General features: G+C 31.6%; 6 protein-coding genes across 9 annotated transcripts; 3 read left to right on the forward strand and 3 right to left on the reverse strand.

The window, feature by feature from the left end:
* Positions 1-626: 626 nt before the first annotated feature.
* Positions 627-5,681, reverse strand: LOC108759205 (syntenin-1). 3 transcript variants are annotated; one of them, XM_018504527.1, is made up of 8 exons: positions 5,513-5,681; positions 2,701-2,780; positions 2,350-2,550; positions 2,085-2,198; positions 1,729-1,964; positions 1,482-1,635; positions 1,286-1,395; positions 627-1,112 (listed from the first exon to the last, which is right to left on the reverse strand). In XM_018504527.1, exons 2-8 carry the CDS (start codon positions 2,749-2,751, stop codon positions 1,058-1,060), a joined length of 921 nt encoding a protein of 306 aa, XP_018360029.1. In that variant the 5' UTR covers positions 2,752-2,780; positions 5,513-5,681; the 3' UTR covers positions 627-1,057. The 3 variants fall into 3 exon arrangements, with proteins under 3 accessions (XP_018360029.1, XP_018360027.1, XP_018360028.1); XM_018504525.1 differs by having other exon boundaries at positions 2,701-2,772; positions 5,508-5,681; XM_018504526.1 differs by lacking the exon at positions 5,513-5,681 and adding an exon at positions 5,431-5,495 and having other exon boundaries at positions 2,701-2,772.
* Positions 5,682-6,054: 373 nt separating this feature from the next.
* Positions 6,055-8,896, forward strand: Pgant35A (polypeptide N-acetylgalactosaminyltransferase 35A). Of its 2 annotated transcripts, none has more exons than XM_018504521.1 (7): positions 6,055-6,184; positions 6,255-6,622; positions 6,697-7,378; positions 7,482-7,599; positions 7,679-8,167; positions 8,247-8,378; positions 8,554-8,896. In XM_018504521.1, exons 2-7 carry the CDS (start codon positions 6,292-6,294, stop codon positions 8,713-8,715), a joined length of 1,914 nt encoding a protein of 637 aa, XP_018360023.1. In that variant the 5' UTR covers positions 6,055-6,184; positions 6,255-6,291; the 3' UTR covers positions 8,716-8,896. The 2 variants fall into 2 exon arrangements, with proteins under 2 accessions (XP_018360023.1, XP_018360022.1); XM_018504520.1 differs by having other exon boundaries at positions 6,292-6,622.
* Positions 8,897-9,436: 540 nt separating this feature from the next.
* LOC108759208 (transcriptional adapter 1) lies at positions 9,437-10,993 on the forward strand. The gene is made up of 6 exons (XM_018504531.1): positions 9,437-9,555; positions 9,665-9,701; positions 9,773-9,979; positions 10,127-10,479; positions 10,544-10,703; positions 10,784-10,993. Exons 1-6 carry the CDS (start codon positions 9,485-9,487, stop codon positions 10,910-10,912), a joined length of 957 nt encoding a protein of 318 aa, XP_018360033.1. The 5' UTR covers positions 9,437-9,484; the 3' UTR covers positions 10,913-10,993.
* Positions 10,994-11,261: 268 nt separating this feature from the next.
* On the reverse strand, positions 11,262-13,340 carry carmine (AP-3 complex subunit carmine). The gene is made up of 9 exons (XM_018504518.1): positions 13,211-13,340; positions 12,864-13,048; positions 12,548-12,782; positions 12,303-12,462; positions 12,122-12,235; positions 11,869-12,048; positions 11,627-11,785; positions 11,504-11,554; positions 11,262-11,410 (listed from the first exon to the last, which is right to left on the reverse strand). The coding sequence occupies exons 1-9, from the start codon at positions 13,243-13,245 to the stop codon at positions 11,276-11,278; spliced, it is 1,254 nt and encodes a 417-aa protein (XP_018360020.1). The 5' UTR covers positions 13,246-13,340; the 3' UTR covers positions 11,262-11,275.
* A 233-nt stretch (positions 13,341-13,573) lies between these two features.
* On the forward strand, positions 13,574-17,045 carry fws (Conserved oligomeric Golgi complex subunit 5 four way stop). The gene is made up of 14 exons (XM_018504530.1): positions 13,574-13,649; positions 13,716-13,808; positions 13,926-14,050; positions 14,119-14,338; positions 14,420-14,562; positions 14,698-14,964; positions 15,038-15,158; positions 15,229-15,346; positions 15,416-15,556; positions 15,653-16,036; positions 16,109-16,234; positions 16,303-16,411; positions 16,481-16,702; positions 16,804-17,045. Exons 1-14 carry the CDS (start codon positions 13,610-13,612, stop codon positions 16,996-16,998), a joined length of 2,304 nt encoding a protein of 767 aa, XP_018360032.1. The 5' UTR covers positions 13,574-13,609; the 3' UTR covers positions 16,999-17,045.
* Positions 17,046-17,174: 129 nt separating this feature from the next.
* Positions 17,175-20,341, reverse strand: LOC108759206 (ankyrin repeat, SAM and basic leucine zipper domain-containing protein 1). Its single transcript, XM_018504529.1, has 9 exons — positions 19,935-20,341; positions 19,579-19,741; positions 18,810-18,935; positions 18,615-18,735; positions 18,399-18,504; positions 18,202-18,336; positions 17,785-18,131; positions 17,473-17,695; positions 17,175-17,386 (listed from the first exon to the last, which is right to left on the reverse strand). The coding sequence occupies exons 1-9, from the start codon at positions 20,019-20,021 to the stop codon at positions 17,177-17,179; spliced, it is 1,518 nt and encodes a 505-aa protein (XP_018360031.1). The 5' UTR covers positions 20,022-20,341; the 3' UTR covers positions 17,175-17,176.
* Between the last annotated feature and the right edge of the window lie 1,921 nt (positions 20,342-22,262).

Raw genomic sequence — 22,262 nt, forward strand, 5'->3', positions numbered from 1 at the left:
TTTTTAAAGTAAAAACATTAAATCTTCAATATATTTTCATTTAGCTTATAAGACTAAAAAGAAATAGCACTTTCTAAGGATAGTGAAAAAGTATTGAACAATATTTTACAAATTAGAAATAAAGCAGAAAATATTAATCTACATCTGTTTTTTTAAATAGTCAAAAAGAATTTACACTAAAAATCTACAATTATTGTTATATAATAATTTGATTAAAATGTCATTAACAAATAAGATACCAATAAGATAAAAAAGTACGTTGAGAAGATTTTGGTAATTACATCATTTATTTTTTGCATAGATCTTAAATATTTTTCTATTTTATCGTGTTCTTACCATTCTAACAAGTATTGTAGGCAAAAAATCTCAAGTAAGTAATGCTATTATTTAATAAAATGAATAATTTATCATAGAAGATATTCGAAAGGTAATGAAACAGTTAATGTGCTAAACAGTTAGTGGCTTGTAATAAAATTACATTAATTACAAAATTTTATAAAGAAAAAAATTTAATACTCGAATTTAAAACGTAATATTACAATAATTCAAATGATAATAATTAGAAAAAAGTAATGTCAATATGTATAATAATTCTATATATTAATATAATGATTATGAATGACTGCTCTAAATATATGGCTTTATAAAATTCGTGCAATAAAGGATATAATATATGTCTTGTATTGCAAATGTAATTGTTCACGCTAATAATGCAACTAGAAACTTTCTCTTCGTGTTTAGAGCTAAATATTTAAATACGTATACTCTTTTGCAAGTTTAGATGTGTGCTTTTGTATAAAAAAATAATCTCTGATAAATATCTGTAATTTTTAGCCAATTAGTGTCAAAACATATATTCCGACACGTAATATGGGCTATTTCTAAACGGGTATCACATATACGCTTGCTATGGGAATATGATTGGCATCTTGTAAATGTGCTTAGGATATGTAGCATATTCGTTACTTTTTTCGTAATGAAGCTACGGAGAATAACACGCACGTGCCCATTGGCAGTTGGCTACATAGCATATAAGAAATTGGAAATTTATTTTCATTTAAAGATCTAGCGCAGAGTGATCCATAAAACTTTTCAATAAACTGCTGGACATCCTGAAGGAAAAAACATACGTCAATAATCTGATCTGTATAATTAATAAAATTCATATTATATATTAGTTTGATTTTGCTATTTTTATATTCTAACGTCAGAGTTTATGTAAATTTTCTAAACGATATTAGTCTAGCAGAGTTTTAGATAATGATTTATATAACAAATTACATACTTTTTTACCATGTGATCGTAAATATACGATGGAATTACTGTTACAGTGATGATGTCTCCACCTTTATCAATCTCTACCGTAACATCTTTGTCCTTCATCCCAACTACGTTCTGTAAAATTTATTGATTTTTATCTAACAACCGTCTCATTTTTTCTATTGAATATTAAATGCAGATACTGTATTATGTATGCAAACCTTTCCGTTAATTTCGAGTATTTGATGATCTGTTAAAAGTCCATTTCGTGCAGCCGACGTATCTTTTACTAAAGCAATTATTTTTCCGTTTTTAAATTGAAACCCGACGTAACCCATACTGTCTTTGTGCATTGTTATAGTACGCTCGAACGGTCTGTAATAAAAATGATATTAAATGTTACAAGAAATTACATGTTAGTAAAGCTAAGATTTTTTATAAACAAAACAAAATAGTAAATTCTCTGACCTATCACGCACGGCAACTTTAATCCCATTGACATCCGCATTACGGAAGAGTTTATGCACTTGATCCATTGAATATCCAGCAACGCACATGTCATTGATACTTAAAATTTGATCACCGAAACGTAATCCGGCCATTGCTGCTGGAGAATTTTGGCTCACGAGACACACAAAGACACCATTGTTTATTGCGTGTACGCGAACGCCAACTTTTCCATCAGCGTCCTTACAAAGTGTCAACTGCAAAAAAATACATAAAGTATCTTATTGAAAAGCTATATTTTTCTAATTACATGTAATTATGGAATTTAAGAATATTTTGAGATACAAAATGGCAAAAATCGATTTAAAAATCATTACCTCTCTGATACCATTCGTTACATAAGCTTTCTGCAAAGCCATAGATTGTCCAGACAAAGGTGCGACCATCCCTGCTAATGGACTGCGTGTTACGTCTGTTGAAGTAAGAGCTACCTGTTAAATCATAAAGTAAAAATTTCTATATTATCACAATTACAAATCCTTTAAAAACAGACTTTATATAAAGTTACAAAAATAAATTTAACAATATAATCTTGTTTATGTAATTAAAAAGGCTGGATTATTCGATATAATATTGACATACATTATTCGCATTTTGACGTGTGGCGAGTGCATATTCAGGCATATTTTGCGCAATGGTCTCTTCATTTAGCTCGAGACCCATGTAATCTCCTAAAGATGGGTACAACATACGGGGTGCGGAAGGAACATAAGTCGGAGCCGAGGGAGTCGTGGATTCAATCGGTATTGGAGTGACATATTGTGATTCGGCTTGTACTTGAGCCTGCAATATTATTTCAATCGACATAAATCATTATTCATATAGAATATATCTGTTTGTAAAAATAATAGTACAAAAGATATTATTTTGTAAATTATAATCTAACATTTTTGCAATACAATATATAGATCATGAATTCTCCATGGAGCTTACCTTTATCATATGATCTACTTTCATATCTTCCAGCGTAGGATAAAGAGACATTTTGATTTTTTTATGAATGTCCTGCAATAAAATATAGACATATATTAGTTCTTTTTTTATTCTAAGATTTTTTTATTTTTGCCGTTCGTTGTTTATTCATTCTTTTCTTATTCTAAGATTTTTATTTGTTCTTGGTAAGAAGGGTAATAATATTATGTCAAAATTTTCTTTTATAGAATAAAAAATCAATATACATACAATATTTATTTTTATTCTATAATTGTATAATAATTATAAATGTATATTAATTATATAATTCTATATAATTCTATATTAATATAAGTAGTCACACAAGATCGATATGAGTCAAAGTGGTTTTTCCGTTCATTGCAACCGGAATATTTAATATATGTATTTTCGCAAACAAAATTACCATTCTTATTACACTGTCAACCTCAAGAATACTTTGATAGGACAACGGACAAATTTTTATCGAGCTCATAGTGACTAGAGGTTAAAGACTAAAGGAGATTTAAAAAAAAGAAAAAACATTTTTAACTAGCACATTTAGTATATTCAGTTTAAATATTTTTATCGTAATTTTCTGTTTAATCTAATCTAATCTAATCTAAAACAAGCAAGTTAGTTCAACAAAATACGGAAGCATATGTCATATAATTCATCAACAAAGAAGCAATTTTATGTAGTTTAAAGACACGTACACAGGCAAAAATCAATAATAATGCAAGTACCGTTTTAGACATCTGCATAAATTATGAAAATACAAGAGAAATTTGTTTGTATTACAAATACCTCAGTGGTTATTCACAGCTACGTATTTTACCATTCCTATGTATGAGTCATATACTTCCTTTCATTTTATCTAACATATTGACACTCATACTTAATTAATATAATATATAATAAAACCAAGTTAATATTTTTATTATATTAAGAAAAAATATAATCTTGCTGAGTAACTTGCTTTTTTAACTTTCCTTTTTTTCTGCACTCTCCATGATATCTGAAGTGTTAAGATATCTAAACTAATATATAGGAAACAAATCTATAATACTACTGGATGTGAGTGATTTCTTGTACAAAAATAAGTCGAAAGTGCAGAATAAACTTTTTTTATTCGAGACTTTATTTCCGGGAAAATCAAGTGTAAAGATCACGTTGAATATTCGTGCAAAGAACGTACAATTTGTGGAAATACTCTGGTGAAAATTTTTCTCAGAATTTTTCGTATAATTTTTCAAAATTTCTATGTAATTTTTCAGAATTTCTATATAATTTTATAACTTTCCCACATTTTTTTTGCGAATTGGAACATTTCTCATAAAATTTACATCTTTTCTCAGAATTTTTAGTATATGTTAATTATAAAATATCGTAAGATTTCTAAGACTTTTTGTAAGTATAATTTTTTATGAAATATCTGTTATAAAATCTAAAAAATTTTTAAATATTTTTTTTTAATTATGGAATGAGAAATTTCAGAATATTTCAGAATTTACTTGTATGAAAAATTCTGAGATATGTAAACTTTCCGAATATTTTTGAGTATTTCTGAAAAATGTTCCAATTCGTATAAAAATTATGAGCATATTAATGCAAATGTTATCTGTTTACATAATATTCTTTCTCAAATGACAGAATTAAAAAAGATGAGACAAATAATTAAAGTTTATTCTAAGAAGAAAGAAATGTTATTCCTATTGCCGTAAGCAAAATTATGACTCAGACATGAATAAAAATACTGAAGGAATCATTCCTCATTGTTCTATAATTTTTTCTGGATAATATTTATTGTAAGAAATTAAAAAAAATCAAGATAACAAGAAGAGAAGAAAATAAGATTAAGTGCTATATATCATATAATTGAAAAAAAAAACAAAATTTTAATAAATACATATATATTTAAATAGTTGTAAATAAATATTTACTAAATGTAAATATATATTTATTTGGTACAATAATTATTAATTTTATTTGACAATCATTTTTATATATTAAGTAAATATTTATTTACTATAAATAAATATTTACTTAGTACTATTCAAAAAAATATTAAGATTTAGTAAATTTTTTTCAGCACAAAAAAATTTTTTTCACGTACTGAAGCTTTTATTTAATATTTAAATCTCTCGTGTGTTTTTATCATTTTTATACGAGAAAAATTTTTAAATTTTGTAATGGACAGAGGTCTTTCAACTCTGACCCATATTCAAAACTGCATAGCCTATTTCAACAAATAACAATATTTAAAATTAGTTCAGTATCAATTCTCTTCGCACAGGATACATTGCATCATATTGCGAGAGTATAATATATCACAAAGATAATAGCATGATAGATATCCAAGAGCAAATATGTATATATATATCCTAAAGCTAAGAACAAAAGATACATGTATGTTTATTATTTATACACAGAAAACATTTCATTAATATTAGATTTGTTTTTTATCGCTGCATTCGATTACACTAAAACTTTTCTTCTCGCTTTGTCAAATATAACTTTATTTTATTTTAAAATACAAAGAGCGTACACTAGTTGAGCTATAAAAAACATATCTATTGTTGAAAGCGTACATTCAATTAATCGAGCCATCCTTTTAGATGCTTCCATATAATTTTAATACGGCTACATAATTTTAGTACCGGCTACGTACGTTAAGGGCATTGTACAATTAAGTTATAATTAGCAGTAATAGGGCAAGAAGCGTCTACTCACGGCTCGATGATTAATGACATGGAAGATTGCACGCTCATTCTATGACGAATATATTTGTCAGGTAAAACAAGACTCACCAGTGGATGTCAATGAAAAGTGTCAGCGCGCCGACTGTTGCCGTGTCAATTTAAATAAACTGTCACTACTAATTGTCGAAATCTCCGGCGATTTTTTTGCTGCCGCAAACTGACAGCGAACCGACAAAATCAGCCAATGCACTTCTGATCGATGAGTGTCTGTATGCACCGAGCGGGGCGCTGCTGCGTTCGGCAATTCTCGGCAATGTTCGGCACTGTTCGGCGGTAGTTGCGATAGATGGCGCTCGATACCTGCAGTTTCTTTTAATAGCGTTTTTCATTGGAAAAACTGGTGCAGCACTGCTGCACATTACGGTGCAGGTGATTGCAAATCAATTCACATTTTTTTCAGTGTCAATAAATAATTTGACTCTTTTACTTACATATATTCTTTATTGCCATAACTTTAAAAGGATTACTTGAAAGCACATTAATGTCTACCATCCGGCGTCTTGCAAAAAAAAATTATTTATTAACGCTGAAAAAATATATTAAGCCATTTGCACTCAATTGCACCAGTGTTGCACTAGTTTTCTCAGTGGAAAACATAGCTCTCTGTTTTCAGAGACCCATACGTCCCAGACTCTTGGATTAGACTGGGTTCGCTGGGTGGGATTGGGCTTGCATGCCCGACAGCCCGATCTCGGATTGTGCGTGTAATTGAATCATAACGTACGGTAAGTAATCAGAAGATTAATCTGCAAATTTCTTGGAATGTAGGAAACAATTGTCTGACTAAAGAAACAGCTAAGTGATCGTTGACCCTTTATTTTTTGTTTGACAGATGATATCAACAAGATATATATCATTCCTATCAGGGATAATAATAGCTTCTCTAACATGGGGATTCAGCCTGTATCTTTATTCAAGGCTGTCGCAAAATGCTATCACCACCAGTCCCACAATATTGATTCCTATCGTTTCCAAACATGGAGAAAGTATTGACAAAGAGATTATGCTGCGTGACAATGTTATTATTGCACGCAATGAGAAACAAATATTAGCTGGTAAGGAAGCCTATAACTTAAAGAGCAATAAGAACCTCAGGAAAAATGACCTGATCTTGCAGCAACTTCAGGCTGTTCCAGTAAAACCTGCAGTCACTTTGGATCAAGGTATATCAACAATGTTAATATTCTTGACTATTATTGAATTGTCAAATCCAAAATCAAGCAAAGTATTTTAATAGGTTTAGATGAATTAGGCATGGTGAAAAATTTGGAGGATCAACGGAAGAGGGACGAGGGTTATAAGGACTATGCCTTTAATATTTTGATATCAGACAATCTTGGCGTGCGAAGAAATATACCGGATACGAGGCACAAGTTATGCAAGATGCAAAAATATCCTGCCAATTTGCCAAATGCTAGTATAATTATTTGTTTTTACAACGAACATTATACAACCCTATTGAGATCCTTGCATTCTGTGCTTGAGAAAACGCCAACAGCACTTCTACATGAGATTATCTTAGTGAATGATTATAGCGACAGCGATACGTTGCATGATAAGATAAAAGTATATATTAGGAACAATTTTGATGACAGAATACGGTTATTCAAGACTGAAAGAAGAGAAGGTTTGATTAGAGCGCGGGTGTTTGGAGCTAGGAAAGCAACTGGCAAAGTTTTAATCTTTTTGGACAGTCACATAGAAGTAAATGAAATGTGGATTGAGCCGCTCCTTTCAAGGATTGCTTATTCGAAAAATATTGTACCAATGCCAGTGATTGATATTATAAATGCAGATACATTTCAGTATACCGGGAGTCCATTAGTGAGAGGTGGCTTTAATTGGGGTCTTCACTTTAAATGGGATAATTTACCAGTTGGAACATTAAATCATGATGTCGATTTTGTAAAGCCCATCAAGTAAGACTATTTTTATATCCTCATATAAATGTGCTTAATTATAAAAATTATATATAATACTTATATACAATCTTTTTTACAAATAAATATTTCTTGTTAATAGATCTCCAACTATGGCTGGTGGATTGTTTGCTATTGATAGAGAATATTTTACAAAGATGGGAGAATATGACATCGGTATGGACATTTGGGGTGGAGAGAATCTTGAAATATCATTCCGAGTAAGTATTGATTATATTTGATCCTTTATATTTGTTTTTTTTTCCATATATATGTAATGTTATTAACTTTTTTTTCTAGGTATGGATGTGTGGTGGCAGTATCGAGCTTATTCCCTGTTCACGAGTGGGTCACGTATTTAGAAAACGACGGCCGTATGGTTCGGATGATCCACAAGACACCATGTTAAAAAATTCCTTGCGAGTTGCGCATGTATGGATGGACGAATATAAAGATTACTTCCTGAAAAATGCTAAAACAATTGATTATGGCGATATCTCAGAGCGATTAGCGTTGCGACAGAAATTAAAATGTAAAACATTCGGCTGGTACTTGAAGGCGGTTTATCCTGAATTAACATTGCCAGATGATACAGAAAGAAGGCTCAAGGATAAGTGGGCCAAACTTGATCAAAGACCGATGCAACCTTGGCATTCGAGAAAAAGAAATTATACCGACCAGTATCAAATCAGACTCTCAAATACCGCGCTTTGTGTCCAGAGTGAAAAGGATATCAAAACTAAAGGCTCCAAACTTATCTTGATGCCGTGCTTAAGAATTAAATCACAGGTAGGCATTGCCATCAAACAAGAAAAGAAAAAAAAAATTTTTTTTACCATTTTTTAAATTTACATATACATTTTTGTAGATGTGGTATGAAACCGATAAAAATGAACTGGTACTTGGCCAAATGCTTTGCATGGAAGGAGCTGAGAAAATTCCAAAACTTGGAAAGTGTCATGAAATGGGAGGAAGTCAAGATTGGCGTCATAAGCGTATTGTAAGACTTATTGATGCAACAGTTTTTGACCGTTTACATTACAAACTAGCAAATGTTTTCTTTTTCTTACAGTCACTAGAAATTTTGTCTCATTTTTTTACACTTATCAGTTTAATAAATAGCAATAGATATTTATTGACAATTACTGAGGATTTTAAATATTGTATCGTTGTAGAATGCTACACCTATTTACAACATGGCAACAGGAACCTGCTTAGGAGTGATGCGCGATGTAAGAAATACTCCACTCATCATGGATTTATGCACGAAATCGAACGTTTCATTGATATCATGGGATCTCATTCGGTCAAAGATTCCAGCCAGAGAAATCAGATGACATAGGAAGAAAGGTCGTAAAAGTAGGAAAAAGAATTCCGAAGACTGGCTCGGTCGAGAATGGTAGATCCTTTAATGAATTGTATATACTCGGTACATGATTGAAATTAGAAGTAGAATACTCTTTACATGCGTCGAATTTTTAAGTAATTCTGCCTGAAATAGTATAAAACTAATTAAGGAAACAGTTGAAAGTATCGTAATTGTATAGGAAAAACTATTGTAAAAAATGAATTTGTTTGATATGTGTATATACAAATATTAACGCCTTTGTACTTTTCTCACTTGTTTGTGTATAGGCAAATGTATTTCTTTTTTTTAATTTGATAAAGATTTTATATAATTTGTAAGTTATATGGCAATGCTCTCTGTATTATATTTTTACACAATTATAAGAACAAAGTCTATTGACAAATACGAAGAGATTCTAGTAGAATCATTATTTATGACATGTATTTGTATATAATTTTTACATTAAAAATAACATTCGAAATTTTTTAAATCAACTTTTATTTTCTAACAGCCTCCAAAGTAAATAAAGTTATCTAAAATGATGTAAATGATATACAAGATTACCTTTTAATTCAATTTTAAATTCAATTTAATTCTTCAATTTTCTCAAATTCAATTTAATTCATTTTAATCGCCTGTTAATTCTACGTTTTACGTTTTTTACTTAACCTTTCTTACCTAAGTCAATCATAACCTTAATTTGTGATTTCGAAACACTCGTATAACTTGCATGCAATAACAAGAAAAAAACTGCAAGAATGACTACTTCAAAGGAATTAAATTTGGCTAGGAAGAGCCTCGTGGCATCGCTTGGTGAAAATGCAAAAGTGTACGTTTTCCTATTTTAAACGAAATATGTAGACGTATTATTGATGTACGAAAAGATAAACTTAACCTATAACAATGGCTTATAATCTTATTTTTATGATTATTGATAGGTATTTCGAAAAGATGAAGCTATGGTTTCAAATGAAGGTATACAAAATTTTTCAATTAACTTTGTTAGATTTATATATTTTGTATATTATATACAATCGTTGTTTTAGACTACAAAAGAAGAATTTGATTGCGAAGCACGTAATCTCATGACAGAAGATCAAGTCCATTTACACAACGAATTCTTACTGTGTCTCTTTAATAAGGTTCGTGGATTAGCTGCCGTTACACCAACCAAGATAGACAGGGATAAAATTTCAAAGGAGAGAAGACTGAGATTAAAACGCAAATACAAGACTGACAAATCAAACTTTGAGGTTTGTAGATATAATATCGCAATATCAATGCAGTATGTGAGTCAATAAGTAATCATAATTTTGTCCTCAACAATCATGGTAAAAATTAAAATTACTTATTGACTCATTCATGTAAATACGACCATTTATATTATTTTTTTACAACAGCCAGCAGACATGTACGTGGAAGTATTAGGTCAAGCTTCATCGCCTGTCAGAGACGAGCCTATAGGCGCCAATCGCTCTAGTGCCCAAGAACTTGTATTGCCAGATCGCACTTTTGTACTAGCTCGATTAATGCTCGCTGCATGGGAAAATAATATGGATGGAGCTGAAGAAAATACCGCGCATATTGTCATAGCAGCGACACAAATTTTCTTAAAAAATATACTCACTGCAATTTTCACACGTAGGAAAGGCTATGCTGTTCGAGATGGCACTTTTATTTATAATATAGGAGAACCAGTACCTAGCTCGTGGAAAAGAAACTCTATGTACATAAATTCACACAATTATAATGGGTAAGTTGCAAGCACTGATTTAAATGTTGTATGTGATTAACATTAGAGCCATCTTAAAACGCAGACCGACAGAAGTAATAGATACTTATGGTCAAATTCCTGCATTAAAATCAAATTTCGAAGAAGTTGAACAAGCCACTGCTTTTTCGTATGCTTGTTCCACACAAATCACTCGGCCATCGTTAAAACCAGTAAGCACGGCTGATTTGCAATATGCATTAAAGGTAATAACAAAAAATTGTATATTCCTTTCATCACATTGCGTGTTAAAATCATATTTTAATTGGTTTTGTTTCCCAAATAGATTTATAAAAATCTTGTTAGCAATCACACCATATATGCTACTAATATGGAGCGATTATATACATATGCTACTCATCCAACTTGGGAGGATTTGGAGGCAAAAAAATTATTATGTCAACCATCAACATGAAGAATTCTCACTATCTAATATTATATCTACTTTATTAATGTGTAGTTCTTTAGTTTATTATTGTAAGTAGGATTATTATTAAAGTAGAGCTGTTTATTTTTCTCATATCTGATCTCGTTTCATACAGTAAAAGATAAAGTAGACAATAGATGTATTTTGGTTAAATTAAATTGTTAAATTTATTTAACATAATTCTGTATTAATGTTCTTTTTTTTGTACATAGTTATTACTGTAAACTACATACCTTTAATGTCATGTAAATTCACTACATTTAATCTGTTTATACATATAATGTTATAAGATATATATTATATGTTTAATATAATGTAAAAAGGATGATTTATAATTTTTAGCATATATATTTACATTCTTATTTGAAATATGCCAGCTTTAGTAATGTATTTGACACCTTTAAATGGCTTGTACTTTTCACCATACATATCTAACCGATTTACCTTCAATCCAGATACTGCTAATTGATTTATCGTAAAATGCACCTGAAATTATATTAAATTATTAATCTCACTTAACAATATATAACAATACATATATTATACACGTATTAATGGCATTATATATATCATACGTACATTAATGGCAGGATTTGATTCAGTAACAGTTGTCGAATTTTGTATTGTTATCTAAAATATAAAAAATTTCATAATAACATAATTATTAGTCATACATCTTTAAAGGCCTTATAATTATCTTACCGATCCTCTGAGATTTGGCAGCTTGGAAACGTCAATTCTTCCAATGTCCCACAGCAATATTTTGCTGACAGGATCAAAAGAATATTTTCCTTGATTTGGAGTTAAAGTGCAATTCAAAACTATCTTTGGCATGGGAATTTCTAGAGTCACGTTTTCAACCTATAATGATTAGTAATAATTATAATGATAGTAAAATTTACACACACACACACAATTATGTACATTTAAAAAAGATAACTTACCGTCCTACCAATAGTCTGTTTTGGTCCAACAGTGATATCTAATCTACCACCTCCTGGTTCTTTTAGGCTAATATTGTGTCTTACGTATATAGGGATTGCTACAATACTTTGTGATCCTATATGATATGAAAGAAGGCGAAAGTTACCATCAGGTGGAATAAAGGAAAGTATTCTCTCCGACTGAAACAAGACATAAGCTTAAAAAATTAATTTTCACAACAAGCATAATGTTACTTATTATTCACATACATACCTCCCATCTTTTGAATCGAACGCAAGGATGAAAGCTAACATCATCAAACAGTCTTGGATTCATAAATGAAAGAGTGAGGTCTGGCATACCACTTAATTTTATACAACAGTCAATCTAAAAGATTAATTATATATGTTAACATGTCATATAATCAATATTTGTGAGAAACTACAAAACATACATAGCCCTGAATTTCTGCAAACACTGTTGCTCCAGTTCGATCAATAATCGCATCGACTTCCTCAACAACATCAAAGTACGCCTCATTGTTGGTGTATTTCACTCCAGTTCGTCTCCAAGGAACATTAGATAATTGTCCACTTGGTAAGATTGCACTAACGCTATGTACAAATTTACAAAATGTATAAAAATCTTTAATAAGTACATATGTATGTAAATGTTTAACATAAATTAAAATGTACTTACTTGGATTTGCCTGTAACAGTATTCGCGATGGTGCGTAAAATATTAGGTGGCTTGATCAATTCTTTCAGTATATTAGATTCCGTCGCCAGAGGGAAACCATTATCTAACATCTCATCCAGCAATTCATATACAACCACATAGTTTTCTTTTATAATAGTTTCTGTACATTCGCTGAAATAATCCTCAAAAGTGTCTACTACTCTGTGCAAGAATTCAATAACAAATAATGGTGGGACTGAAGAAAGTAAAGAATGTTTATATTAGTTTACATATGACATCACTCTTTGTACAAATGACGTTATTTATTAAAACTTACCCTCTGTCATGCATACTGCGACAAAGAACATATTACAGCGATATATACTAATAAGATAATGATGTGGAGTAGCTATCACTGGAGGTGTATCCTCTGGTGACAAGACTCGTCGCTGTTGATCAAAGAAATAGTCGCAGAGCGAACGTGCGACTGCACTCTTCCAATGTTTCTCCATGAAGACATCTCTATAAGTATACAGAACATATTAGAACTGTCGCGTAGGAAATATAAACGTTACAGCAATGATAAAAAATATGTAAACTCTGTGAGAAATGCGAATCTGTGATTCGTGAAATAATATGTCAAACTTGTGGTCTACTTTCTTTATCAAGCTATAATGTACTTACCCTGAAGAATTTATAATAAAGAGACTGTTTATCATCTTTTTGCGAATAATAAATTGTGTTTGAGGATAAAATTTTAAATTACTGAGATGGATAATTTCAACATTAATGCACAAAATCGGAAATGTTTATTATATTATGTATATCTCTCTGGTATAACAATATGCCATGTAGGTTCAGATTTCTCATTTTATTTTCCTGGGGAATTTTGAAAAATTGATGTTTAGATTTAAGTTGCCTGCCTTTTTCGAAAAGATAGACAATCTAAACGTCAGTTTCTCGAAATTCCCTAGACAATCATATGATTGCGACGCATGCGTATATCACTCCTTTCTGACAGATTTATCTTCTTTTGCTCCCCCCAAACACAGATGTCATTTACTTGTATTTTCTAAACTAAAAATGAGTGAAATATCAAGTTGGGAAGATATCGAAAATGATCGTAAGTTGAAAAACAAATGTCGAATAAGAATTTATGAAGAGCTAATGAAATATACATCAATTCCAGAGTTCTTTAAACAACTATTGGACGTCGACTCGAAAAAGACTGACGTCAGCCAATTGTTGTCAGTGGCTCAACAATTAAATAAGTTGGGACAAGGTAAAGTTCAAATTGCTTTATGTCATTGAAATATCGATATAATAATAATAAATATTTATAATAATTACAGTAAATGTAATAATAAATACATATAATAATTATAATAAATGTTTCTAGCTATTGAGGTGCTGAATGCCGAACTGCAAAGGCAAGTGCTTGTGAATCACGAGGATTTACTATCTCAAGCAACATGGGTAGAAAAATTAGAAGGAGTACTTTTTATAATGCAATCTCACATACAAGTAAGTAAAGAAACATTAATGTCAATCTGAATTTAAAAGGACATACAATATAATAATTTCTATTTCAGAGCCTCTTATCAGCAGTAGAGCGATTACGTGGCAAGATTATCGATCCATTTAATAGAATTGAAATGCAAACGATTGTACTAGCACGGCTTCATGAAACCTCTGATCTTTTGAGAAGAGTTTCTAGGATGCAACATTTATCGAAACGTTTAAATGCTCAAATGAGTAGCATTACTCAAGGGCCAGATATTGTTAAAGCTGCTAATAGTCTGCATGAGCTTGGTACGTATATAATTATATATATCATTTTGTTTCTTCATTAATCTCATATACTATGTTATATTGTGAAATTTAAATTTATAGAACAACTGATGGCAGACACAGATCTTAATGGCTTAGATGTAATCGCAGATGACCAACAGGCTATAAAGACTCAAAGAGCTACTGTGCAAAGAATTGCCACTCATACATTAACACAAGGTTTACAGGCGATGGACAGGACGAAGGTATTATACATTATTTTTAATATGGCTAATAAAGCTTAATCTAAATCCACAAATAAAATACGTGGTGTTAATTAAGTTTAATCATGTTACTATAATTGTAATATATTTGCACTAATATCTATATATAATGGATAGGTAAGCACGGCTGTGCAGGTCTTTCAAAATTTAGGAATAATAGGCAGCGCTGTGGATACAACTATAGAGTCTACCCTGGCTGAAATAGAAAGAATTTCCACAGAATCATTGGATGTATCTTTCGTAACAAATCCGGATTTTGGAAAACGTGGAGCGCCGGGCAGAGCTGCGATTCCGTCGCCTGGATCGTCTGGAAATTTACGCACGAGAATTTGGGAAAACCTTGAACGTCTTTTCCAAGATACTTTATATACGCAATGTCTACAAGTAAACGGATAACAATATGCATTTTATTCGTTTTTCATTCAGTTATTTTCAAACAACATTGTTTTATATCTAGATCGAATTGCTGCAAAGAATATTATTGGAGCATCATATGAAAGGATTTCACGATTTATCCGAGAAATTTTGGGATAAAGTAAATGCTCTTCTTGCAAAAGTGTTGATTGAACGTGCTCAAGGTAAATTATTATAAATATATATTAAATACCGAATTTAATTCAAAGAAAGTTTCAATGAAGGATCTTGCAGGATCGTCATTTGTAAAGCAAGCCCTGGAAGGAGAATATCCAAAATTTTTAAGAATATTTTTAGACTTGAGTAAACGTTTGAAAGAAAGGTCTCACAGTATTGGGATTTACGGTATTGAGTAAGTACTCAATAGATGGATATAAATGACATACGAAGCTTTATATTAATGTCTATGTCTTTAATACAGCCGCAATGTTTTATTACCGTTCGAAAACGCATATTTATCACGTTCCGTGTCTCGACTTCTGGATCCAGTCCACAATATGTTTTCTGGCGAGGGTTTGCCGACGCATGACGAGATTGACAGTCTCATACGTATGATTACAAAGTAGGATTGGTATATTTTCTACATATATATATATATATATATATATATATATATATATATATATATATATAGAGTGTAATTATATTCCGTTTCTAGTGAACTTAGTGTATCACTGGTGGACGATGGACTCTCTACCGTGGTGTCGCGTAACGTAGGAAAAGCAATAAGACTATTCTGCTTGAAATGCGAACAAAGTGTGGTGACAGGTGGTGAGGCCAGCCAAGTAATCGATTCCCCTACTACTGGTCAACAGACAAATGTCACGCTCGCAAATCTTCTCCATTATCTTTCCAGCCAGACAAATCGTGTAATAGCTAATCTGGCAGGAGGTTTATCCTCCGAAGGCGGCGTTGTCATTACCACGGCGCTCAAGGAAACAGATGAATTAACGAAGAATTTACTTGCGCCGTTGTTAACTTCTATTAGTGATGCGATCGAAAGTATTATTTTAACGATGCACGATGATCCCGAATTTAGAGAGTAAGTTGTTCTTATTTCCTTTCATTTTCATCAACTGTCTTCACATCGCATATTATTATTTTTATTATACAGCACAAGTAGCTCTCTAGGAAAGGAAATTGGCTGTTCTCTTTATATGCGTGAATTGCAAGGCTTCATCCTACGATCTGTAAATACATTCTTACTACCGTACAAAAATCAAGTGGTTGTAGCTGAAAGGTAAGCTTTGTTTCTTTTTATCCTATTGTTCATCAAAAACAAATGATTAAATGTTAATATCATTTCAGTTGTAAAGCAGTCGCGTCGAGATGTATAGAATTATTTGTGCGTCATGCTTGCTTGTTGAGACCTTTGACTGATTTTGGAAAAGCAAAACTTCTGGTAGATTTCGCTCAGGTATGTCTCGTTCATGTAAAGACAAATATATCGATTATAGATATAGATGAAACAGATTGCGGATTTTAGATGGAAATAGCTGTGATGCCGTTGTGTCGTGGCGGCCAGATGGGTCTACTCGAGCAACAGCAATACAGAACACTGCGAGCGCTAAAAGCTTTACTTCCCCTCAATCCTGAGAAGATGGTGGAAAAAATTCTCGAAGGACAAGGAGAAAGTAGCGTATCACCGTCTCTTATTCTCCTGCATTTATTTTCCGGCGCGCCTCCCGAATTAGCATCACCACATCAGGTGAAATGGATTTTTCATAAACATCAATTTATTTAGACTTATTAAAGAAAAAATGATATTTTATATGAAGAAATTAATAAATTTTATGTTATCTCGCGCAGAGCGCTGGATGGTCTGTAGGCCGATTATCTCAGTGGATGGACAGCCATCCGAACGAAAGAGACAGATTAGCGCTATGCAGTGGACCATTGGAACGTTACCAGTTAACAATCCGTCAACAAAATCTACCATCATTTCACCCTCTCTTTCCACAGATGATGAAATTAGCTAACTTGAGAGAACACTCAAGTCAATAAAAAATATATATATTAATTAGTACAAATATACTAAGAAAAATCGTATATTTCCCCATATAAACATATTTTTCCAAATGTATATAAACCATAGGAACTAAATTTTAAGTTGTAATTATATATATAATTAATTGCACAATTATAAACTTAATTGTATTATAAAACATTGTAATATTTGAATTCATTCGAAAAAATATGGTAAATTTGTTCGAAAACGAAGTATTGAAGATATTTTAATGTTACATATATTCCATAATCTTTGGACATACATTTTTTTGCACAAGTATAGTCCTACTATTAATGTAATGCTTATTGTTATAGTCCAACTGGATTTGGTACTTTTGGGACCCATCCAAATTGCCGGTACACCGATATTAGTTTCCTTGTCGATCTACAATTTAAAAATATGATTAATATTGAAGTGATATAAAACTCTATGATTTAAATTTCATATTAGCTTTATATATAACATGATACCTGTTGGGCTAGTTTTTTAACTTGTATTATCTCGTTCTTTAGAAGTTTCAAGGTTTTCTGCGTTTTCCTTAGTTCTTCTTCATATTCTGTTCTTTTTTCAGAAGACAAAACGACATTTTCGTTTGCAGCTTTCAGCAAATTATTTTTAATGTACTGAAAACTAGAAGCTATCACACCAATCTGCTTTTTTGTATTTGTTAACGATATTATGCCGTCATAAATTCTGTAACCATTTATACATATACAATTATTACACAAATTATTTTGCTTCATATATTTCTATCAAAAAGATGTAAAAAAAATATAACATACGTATATGAATCAGTTTTATTAAGTTTGCCAAAACTGTTTAAAAGCCACCTTCTGCTATGAAAATTTTCAAGACTTTCTAAGAATTGATTTCTATGAACAGTAATATCTACTCCTAGGCGACAAAGATCATCTTCTGTCAATTGCAAAAAAGTTTTAATATCTATTCCTTGAAATAAATTGCCATATTTGTCTAAACCCATTCCATGTAACATCACCGATACGTCATAATCTACAAGTTCCTTTTTTCTAGGATATAAATTTGGAAATAAATCTTTCCAAGTTGCTACATCAGATATCTCGTAAAACGGTTGTATTTCTTCTTCATCTTCATTCAACAGAGCAGATATCTAGAAAATGAAAAATGAAGGAATTTACAGGCAAAGTATAAAATTGAACGATGAGAAAGATATCAATTACCGCTGAGAATCCTTTTGTATCTGCGATATCTTTGGCAGATAAATTGTATTCGTCTGTCAATAAAGTATTCGCATTATGCGCCAGAAGAATTTTGACGTTATCAGGTTTATTAGCTGAAGCGGCGTACATCAATGCCTATAATTGGATCGAAAATTTATATAGGAAAATCTTTGATACTTAATGATGTTGAGACTTACCGATTTCCCATCGCCGTCGCAAGCATCAATGTTCTGTACGTATTTTATAAGCTCGAAGACAAATTCCGCATCCTTTGACATACAGGCGTACATTAGAGCCGTTTCCCTGTAAAAATTGTGATCATCAGTCAAATCAAGTTAGTAACTATGCTAATAATTTTAATATCGGAGAGACATTAGCTTCTCCATTTCTTATTTATATGGCATTAATTTTACTTGTGCTTATTTGTAGTATTTGCATCAGCTTTCGCTTGTATTAAAAGCTCAAGGCATTTCATAGAATTTTCTGATGTTCCCTTTGTAGAATTGCACAGCGCCATAAGAGGTGTAAATCCATCTGTAATCCATTTGGTGATTATAGAAATTTTATATGAAACTTAAAATAACGAATAAAATAACATCAATCCATACCTTTATGCTTATTCGGGTTTGCACCATGTAGCAAAAGATGCTCTACTATTTCTGGTTCCACTGATGAAATTGCATATAATAATAGAGTCCATCCAGTATATAGGAACTTATTGACATCATGTTCTTCTACAAAAACATTCGGTGAGCATTATGTATTAGTATATATTTAATACAAAGGAGAGAGAAAGAAACATGAATCTGATTAACTCTTCAATGGCAATCTGGATCTTTTTTGCATAAGTGAAATTTTATTCTCAAATTTCGCTCTCATTTTTGTTCAAATCCAATTTTTATTAAAAATTTTATCATTTAAATTAAAAAACAACTTAATAACATAACAGAGATGTTGAAAAGTAATTGTGAATTTTTTCTGGACACCTAGAATAGTAAAAAAAAACTGGACTGAACAAAAAAGATCCAGATTGTAGAAGTAAATCTAGAAAGTAGGAAGTAAAAATCTAAAAATATGATTACAAATAGGTTAATATATGGGAACTTGATACATATTATATTCATTCTATAAGTCAGTAGAGAGTAGTCCTAAGTCTTATCGGTGAATCGGTGAAATTAGTAAACAGTCAACTTGTACGACTAAGACTACTGATTTCCTTAAAACTGGCCAAATTCGACTTTAGTTGAGCTAAACGACTCACTGTACAATTTACTTGTAGATACAAAAAATCATAATCACTTAGGTTAAAAATGATTAAGACTTAGATTTCCAACTACTGACATTGTAGAATCAGCTTTATGCATATGAGATGTTTACGTTCAAGATATTCCTGTATCACTTTCAATTGCCCCATCGTACATGCCTTCACAAGGAGATCTTCGTAGATACATTCCTCGTTTACCTCGGAATTGATTTTTGTCTCTTCCGTTGTCTCCCTCCTCCATGAAGTATAATTACGTTTTTTGACAGTAGACTCTCTCTGTTTAAGAAACAAAGTGAGAAAACCGCCATACAACGAAACAAATGGTGCTTTCCGGCAAGCGACACAGTGATCAACAGTGATCACGTCCTCTTCATTTAACATTAGCAAACACCAAGGATGTCATCATACATTGTCATCTGTGTTTCTGCTGGAAAGCACCCAAAATTTTACATGCACCAGTTAATCTTACCTCCTCGAGAGAGTAAAAGACGTCATCGTCCTCATCGTCCTCCTCATCGGACATGCCGGCAGGCCTCAAACACGCGTACTTCGACATCGCTACCAATTGCTCCTGCCAGCAGTGTTAGCTGCGATTGAGGGTATAAAAGAAAATTCTTGCAGTCTTACGTTTACATCAATTCCCTCGAGAGCAAAAAGCAATGAGACTAATACTGAAAAAATACCAGGAATTGGCGGCAACGCGCGGGTAAACTGGTTGTCACGCGTGCGCCGAAAGTATGTTTACTTAAGATCACTTCTCTTTTTCTCTTCAACGTGGAGGGAAAAAAAAGAAAGATGAATCGTGCAAAAAATCAAGAAGTCAGTTTCAGCTAAAAAGAACAAGCCTCTAAACTGACCTAACCGTCCTAAACTCGCGTTTGTTAAACAAACGTTGTAAAGTTTGTAAACAAACTTTGTTTACGAAATTCTGAAAACAAGGGTGTCCGACATTGGCCGATCAATCCGATTTTATTGCAGACTTTTTCACCATCTCGTATTGACGTCTCGATATTTCTTTGGAAACTTTGTGCAACTTCGTGTGCCAACTGCCAAGCTAAGAGATAACCGAATGCACTTCATGTAATTTTGCAGAAGCGCACGTTGCGGTTAGAATGCGGCGATGGCGTAAAATTATGATCTGCCATTATTACTATTTTACCCGGCCCTTTATGTAATCAACCTACGTAGGTAGATATAGGTATCTGCTAAATAAGTTTAGTTAATTAGATAATTTTCATATAATAGCTAATGCAATTTAGTTGATTAAATAATTTTTCTCCTAATAGTTTCAGTTAAAATAATAAAAGAAACAAGTCAAACCATCTTACGTTACCAAAGTCGGTATTTATAGTCGGATCTTAAATCTAAAACTGCCTTAAGTACAGTCTTGAGATATCATAAGTCAATCAGTATTTACTTACCTCCATGTTGATGTACGATAATTGTGGCCTGACCTGAGAGGATGATATAAATTTACAATATAGTTTGGAATAGTAGAGTTTCCATTAACGCAATTTTGTCAATATATTTTTCTTGTATTTTAACATGCTTATTAACATTATTATTAAATTGACAATCAAAGTATCTCCACAATATATTTTTCTAATGTCTATTTCTACCAATGTAATTTGATTTTAATCTCGGTTCAACCAACTCATCATTTTTAATTCTATTTAATTTTTAATTCATATTAAATTTTTCTAATTCTAAAAATTAGAAAAAGATGGAGAGTCAGTTGAACTCTAGATTAAATAAAGTTAATCTACATTGATAGAAACAGACATGAGAGATGTCCTCAGGATATCACTCGGAGAATTATGTGGTTAATCTGTGAAGTTATTTCCAGCTTCGGTTTGATTAAAAATTCTTTTAAATTTTTGACAAACTGAATAGATGTGCAGTTTACAGAACTGAAAAATGTATTTGCAAATTGGTATATAATTCATCATCAAGCATCAAGATTCATTTTAACTGCAAATAGGATTTTTTCTCTTATTTAATCCATCAATAGATTCATCTCTATCATATATATATATATATATATATATATATATATATATATATGTAATCAATTAGCTGTTATACTTTTATACAATTCGATTTGTTCCCAACTTTCGTTTAGATTTTAGATTATAAGAAAATAACCAATTGTTTTCTAGATTTATTTTCTTTTGCGATACATTACGAAACTGTTCATTTAACTTAACGTTAACATAGCGCACGCATCAAATTATTATAACTTGAAGAAAACAATAATAGTAAAGAATTTTATATCGCTTTATCCTCAAACAACAAGTGCAATATATTCTGATTATAAGAATATTATATATGCATTGTTTACGTATAACAAATAAGTAATATACAGTGATGGGAGAAAGTTCGGCAACGGTCAAATATCTTGGAAAATAATGCTTATGGAAAAAAATGTTCAATACAAAAGTTTTAGTATATCAAGTGGTCTATTATATGGTTATGTTGAAATGACCTTCATGTGACCTTGAAGGACACCGTGAAGGTCAACTTTGAAATCTTAAATGGAAATACCTATTTTCTCTTACATATCCTTAAAGCTGGTGTCAAGACGTTTCCGAAACACTGGTTACAAACCCTTTTTGCTTGAGATCTTCTTGAGTTACGAACCTTTAAAGTTTAAGTATCGCCGGCGCGTTATCTAAGGTATACTACGTGGAGGTGGCACGGTCGGATATCCATCTCTTCGAGATGCTTGATCAAAGTGAGTCTTGTGCGCGCGCGTTGTGTGTGTGTGTGCGCGTGTGCGCGCGCGCGCATACTTTAG

Source organism: Trachymyrmex cornetzi, unplaced genomic scaffold, assembly GCF_001594075.2.
Source record: "Trachymyrmex cornetzi isolate Tcor2-1 unplaced genomic scaffold, Tcor1.1 scaffold1732, whole genome shotgun sequence".
In the NCBI taxonomy this organism is placed as follows: Eukaryota; Metazoa; Arthropoda; class Insecta; order Hymenoptera; family Formicidae; genus Trachymyrmex; species Trachymyrmex cornetzi.